Source organism: Grampus griseus (genome assembly GCF_964374135.1).
Source record: "Grampus griseus genome assembly, chromosome: 5".
In the NCBI taxonomy this organism is placed as follows: Eukaryota; Metazoa; Chordata; class Mammalia; order Artiodactyla; family Delphinidae; genus Grampus; species Grampus griseus.
This window is the reverse complement of record NC_138998.1, coordinates 103,414,343-103,420,510: the sequence shown is the minus strand read 5'-3', so window position 1 is coordinate 103,420,510 and position 6,168 is coordinate 103,414,343. Positions and strand designations below refer to the sequence as shown.

At 33.6% G+C, this 6,168-nt stretch overlaps 1 protein-coding gene across 1 annotated transcript; it reads left to right on the top strand.

The window, feature by feature from the left end:
• Positions 1–4,625: 4,625 nt before the first annotated feature.
• On the top strand, positions 4,626–5,723 carry HTR1F (5-hydroxytryptamine receptor 1F; the record flags this gene model as incomplete). Its single annotated transcript, XM_082655037.1, has 1 exon — positions 4,626–5,723. The coding sequence occupies one exon, from the start codon at positions 4,626–4,628 to the stop codon at positions 5,721–5,723; it is 1,098 nt and encodes a 365-aa protein (XP_082511163.1).
• Between the last annotated feature and the right edge of the window lie 445 nt (positions 5,724–6,168).

Here is a 6,168-nt window from a genome sequence, read left to right as displayed (position 1 = left end):
ATTAAACAGTTCAATCTATTGGATATTTGCCTCCATTTGAATATATTTATTACTCTATAACAATCTTTATTTTAAATAAAAAGTACTTTATAGATCTCATGACTAGAGTTATTAAGTAAAGTAATAAATACCTCATAGACAGTAAAATGGTGATTAAAGGAATAGGTTTGTTCCACCAACCATTTGTTATGTTTCATTGCAAAGGACTTCATTAAATCTCTATACCTCAGTTTTCTTACCTATGAAATGGGAGATAATAACTGTACCTACCTCATAGGTTAGCAGTGAGGATTAAATGGGTTAACATATGAGAAGCACTTAGCATAGTTCCTGCGGAATTAAACATTCAGAAAAGATAAATATTATTTTCATTCTAATTGGAGCAGCCAAGTTATGGGTTCTTACGAGGTCTTGATAGAATTAAATTTTGCTTTCTTGCCTCTCTACAGTATTATTATTAAAGCTATTTGGTTATTTACAATATAAAGTAAATTAAGCTATGCCCCAGTGAGCTTATAGTTTAACCTGAATGAGAACAATACAGTTGGACATCAAGATCAGACATCTGAATATAAATCAACATTAGATTTAAAAAACTAAGTGTAAGTGGAGAAGTAAAATGCACCATGTGGCTAAATCAATACATTGGCAAATATTCATGCTTAGTAAAGCCTGGGGAAGTTTTTCTCTCTTTGTTATTATCAAGAAGGCTACACATAAATGATGGGACTACAGGCTCTAATTACAGAATAATCCTATTTCCCAGTGAATACATTCAAAATACAGAATATAGTTTGAGGAGAAATGTGTGTGACATAGTCTATGTCTAGTAACCCAGAAGTGGTCCCTAGCACCATGAGGACTCATTGTGGGAACTTAAGATGTAAAGGAGTAAGAATCTGATTAGAGGCCATGTCTGAATTAATGAAGGTAGATGGTTTATTGAAATTCTGATTAAGTGGCAAGGAAAATAAGACAAAAAAAAAAAAAAGGAACCCAACTGTGATTGGCTGCATTTGTATTCCTATTTTCTTTGTTTTCTACAAAAACAATTTTCAGAAGATTAATTAACTTTCTAAAGTTAATAATGGAAAAATTTCTTGTAAAATGCAGTAGAATTTATATGACACATTTTGGCTTATTCCCTTAGGATTAAGTACCATTTTATTGAGCCTAATTTAAATGCTACAGTGTGATACTTACAGAAATCAGTTAATCAAATAAGTCTTCTTCTAGAAGGGGAGTTAACATGTCTAGAGCAGGGAGTCCAAGAGCTGCACAAAGTCAGGATTAATAATAATCAGGGAGTATAATTGCTTTACAATGTAGTGTTAGTTTCTGCTGTATAACAAAGTGAATCACCTATATGTATACATATATCCCCATACACCCTCCCTCTTGCGTCTCCCTCCCACCCTTCTAGGTGGTCACAAAGCACCAAGCTGATCTCCCTGTGCTATGCAGCTGCTTCCCACTAGCTATCTATTTTACATTTGGTAGTGTATATATGTCCCTGCCACTCTCTCACTTCATCTCAGCTTACCCTTCCCCCTCCCCATGTCCTCAAGTCCATTCTCTACGTCTGCATTTTTATTCCTGTCCTGCCCCTAGGTTCATCAGAACCTTTTTTTTTTTAGATTCCATATATATGTGTTAGCATACGGTATTTGTTTTTCTCTTTCTGACTTACTTCACTCTGTATGACAGACTCTAGGTCCACAGCAGAAACTAGCACAACATTGTAAAGCAATTATACTCCAATAAAGATGTTAAAAAAAAAAAAAAAGGCTCAAAGATATTCGGCTTAAGTGGAAAAAAACTAAAGAAAATTTTAGATAGATTAAAAGAGACCTTGTTTTGAAGGGGAAGAAAAGCCAGATGGCAGCAAAGACAGAATTCTCCCTACCCTTTTCCTTTTAACTTACCCAGTACTGGCAGGCCTAAGTAACACAGCATATTAGCAATTTTGATAAGAAGGGACTGTAGCAGGAAAAAGAAACAGAGTTCTTTATAGAAACTATTGAATATTTACATTAAAAACTTGCTAGAATGATTCCACAAATGAATATTTCAGTAGAGGCTTATTAAAAGAGAGGTGTTAGGTTTAAACATACATGAAAAGCAAAAATTACAGTTTAAAATAGGTGATTCATCAGCCTTCTTCAGCTTCTCAGTTTCAGAGGAATATTTTAGAAGAGGTTGTCTATAAGCAACATAATCCATTGATTTGCTGCTACACCAAAATGATTTTGCTGCTCTCTTTAACTTCATAATCTAATAAAAACGATAGGCTGTGATCCTGATTCTTCCTACAGTATGAAGAGGGGCCTATAAAATATGTCCCACCCCCTTTCATGCAGGATGCATCCTTCTGTTAAGGACCTTAACCCTCCATGTTGCACCATGCAATGATTCTGCCCACTTTCACCATTTGACTGCTGATAAAAAAGTATATTTTACTCTTTTCCACAAAGTTTGAATCCTGTTTTATCTCTGATTATAATTAACACTTGTTTCTGCAAGATTAGCAAAATGATGACAATTGATGAAGTTCTGTAATGGGCACATGGATGTGTACTGCATTATTCTACTTTGTGTTTGAAAATTCTCATAATAAAAAGTTTAAAAAAAAATAATCAGGGAGGCATCAGAAGAAAAGCTAGAGGAAGATCATTTATTTGAAAAACTCCAGGAAATAAGAATGTGAGAAAGAGAGATGCTGACAAAGTTGTACAGCAGAAATGTCAGAGCTGCTCTCTGACATTTATGAGAGGAACTCATAAAGGCTATAGCGGTGAAAGGATTAGACAAAGAGTTGAGGAAGAACTGTATTGATTACCTGCCAGAAACCTGACTCCTTGGACAAACAGCATCAGCATCATGTGGGATCTTGTTAGAAATGCAGTTTTGAAGGCCCTGCCCCAGATTTACTGAATCTCAAACTCCAGAGACTGGGACCCAATAATCTGTGTTTTAACAAGCCCTCCTGGTGACTCTGAGGCAAACAGAGTTCCAAAACCACTCGTTTAGAATTTCTAAGGAGATTGTAGCCTCCATTCTTTATCTGAAGTTGTCTTAGCTGCCCTTTACAAATGGGTAAGTGTTGATATAAATAACTTAGATATACAACTCCTTTTCAATTACATATGGGACTATTTGTATTATGGGTCTCATGTATTCAGATTTCTTCTGTCACTCAATTTGCTTAGGAGAAAGCCATCAGCACCTGCCTTCAATGAATATGAGAAAATAAAAATTAAATTTAGTACTGGTAACTCAAACACTAGGATATTAAATATGCTGCACTCCAAGTTTTTGTAATATATATATATACATAATCTTATATGTATACACACCCACTTCATAAGAAGCATTTGATATAAAAATATCAAGTATTTTAAATTTTGTTCTATCAGTTCCAATTAGTAAAACATAACCACTTTAAAGTAAAAATAATTCAAGGAATATAGAGGTACAATAATAGTTATAACTATAGCTAAGAATGAAGTTTCAGGTTTCCATCTTTTCTCTGTCTTTTCCAAAGATGCAGGTAGCTACTAAAGAATTATTAAAGAAAGAGAAAAGTGCTGATTTTGGAAAATAAAAACTATTTATAAAAACGATTAATCTTATTTAATTACACCCTAATTGCTCATATTTGACTTGCAATTAAGTAATAACATGGACTGAAGTAAAAATTATAAGCCATGTTTGGAGGGTTCCCTTTCAAAAGTAAGGTTACATGGTCATTACGATGGCGTCTTGTAAAGAATAATTTCCATTTCAGGGTGTGTGACGTTATGAGTTTTTCTTACTGGCAAGGTTCACCTCGTTCAGTGGTTTATTTCAGTCATACACGTCATTATAATTATGGGCAGTGTTGTATGGTTATTTGGTTCCAACTAGTTTTATTTCGTCTTTTTAAACCAAACTAACTACTTATATCCACAAAGACTACTAAACACTCTGATATTTTCCTAATTTCATAAAGTGATCATGGAATGCTAGAAATACACTAAAAATATTTTAATTTTGTTTATTTTTCTTTTTATAACCTTTATATCCTGATATAAAATACATTGAAAGTTCCTTTAGTCTCCACAAGCCCAATGAAAATGTTCTCAGTGTAACTTTAAGTACAAAATTGTTTATGATTTTGAATACTGCCTTTAAAATGATATTTTCTTATATTACATTATATAATGCACAAATACATACTAATGACATGTGCTTTTAAACTTTTTCTGCTGTAGACAAAGAGAAAAACATAGCTAATATTAATATAGGTTTTAAACACTTTCATAATAGTAGAGATTTTAGTGATAGGTTATTTTATGCATAAAAATTGTTTTATTTGAACCCTATTTTAAGAAAATGTTTTTAAAGCTATTGTTTTTTACTGTTCTTATTGTATTTCTTAAATGTAAAGAAAAAGAAAATCTGCTATCTGAACTCCACGTTTTTAATCCATAGACTATTCTGGAAAAAGATACATGTATACTTTAAAAAAAATTATTCTGAAAGGAAGAGAAAAATCTTTGAAGCCTTCTCTGAACTGTTTTTCCTCTCCTTTGTTACAGGTGTCCATTCTTTCAGCTATAGTAATCTTTTAAATCAAACAAAAAATGGATTTCTTAAACTCATCTGATCAAAACTTGACCTCGGAAGAACTGTTCGACAGAATGCCATCCAAAATTCTAGTGTCCTTCATTCTCTCTGGGCTGGCACTGATGACAACGACCATTAACTCACTTGTGATCGCTGCCATTATTGTGACCCGAAAGCTACACCACCCGGCCAACTACTTAATTTGCTCCCTTGCAGTCACAGATTTTCTTGTGGCTGTCCTGGTGATGCCTTTCAGCATTGTGTATATTGTGAGAGAGAGCTGGATTATGGGGCAAGTGGTCTGTGACATTTGGCTGAGCGTTGACATCACGTGCTGCACTTGCTCCATCTTGCATCTCTCTGCTATAGCTTTGGATCGGTACCGGGCAATCACAGATGCTGTTGAGTATGCCAGGAAAAGGACTCCCAAGCATGCTGGCATTATGATTACCATAGTTTGGATTATATCTATTTTAATCTCTATGCCTCCTCTATTCTGGAGGCACCAAGGAACTAGCCGAGAGGATGAGTGCATCATCAAACACGACAACATTGTTTCCACTATTTACTCAACATTTGGAGCTTTCTACATCCCATTAACATTGATTTTGATCCTCTACTACAAAATATATAAAGCAGCAAAGACGTTATACCACAAGAGACAAGCAAGTAGGATTGCCAAGGAGGAGCTGAATGGTCACCTTTTGGGGAGTGGTGAGAAAAGCATTAGACTGGTCTCCACACCGTACATGCTAGAAAAGTCTTTATCTGATCCATCAACGGACTTTGATAAAATTCATAGCACAGTGAAAAGCCCCAGGTCTGAATTCAAGCATGAGAGATCCTGGAGAAGGCAAAAGATCTCAGGCACAAGAGAACGAAAAGCAGCCACTACCCTGGGATTAATCTTGGGTGCATTTGTAATATGTTGGCTTCCTTTTTTTGTAAAAGAATTGGTTGTTAATATCTGTGAAAAGTGTAAAATTTCTGAAGAAATGTCAAATTTTTTGACATGGCTTGGATATCTCAATTCCCTCATAAACCCACTGATTTATACAATCTTTAATGAAGACTTCAAGAAAGCATTCCAAAAACTTGTGCGATGTCGATATTAGTTTAGAGAAGTTTATTATGGAAAGATTGGGGTTCTTTCGAGGTGAAGTAACTAAATGAATGATAAAGAATAAAACATTTAAACTTTTAGAAGGACATAAATTAAAGCCACTAGAATGATATTAATATATATTTTAATAGCAAATACATATAAAATGTATTGATTTAAAGACTTTTTTTGACCATTATTCTAGAGTATGTGAAATTAGAAAATAATTTATTGTTTATAAACAATATTTTGCCTATGCAATGTCCCTAAAAACTAACTGGAAATATATATATATATATATATATATATAAAATTATTAACAGTGATTTTTCAGGTTTATATCTTATAACAACTACAGAAGAATTTTCAATTAACAACATACCTCCATCCATAATTTCTACATAATCTTATTGTTTTATTATATGATTCTATTATTTTATAGACAAGATAAAATTCAC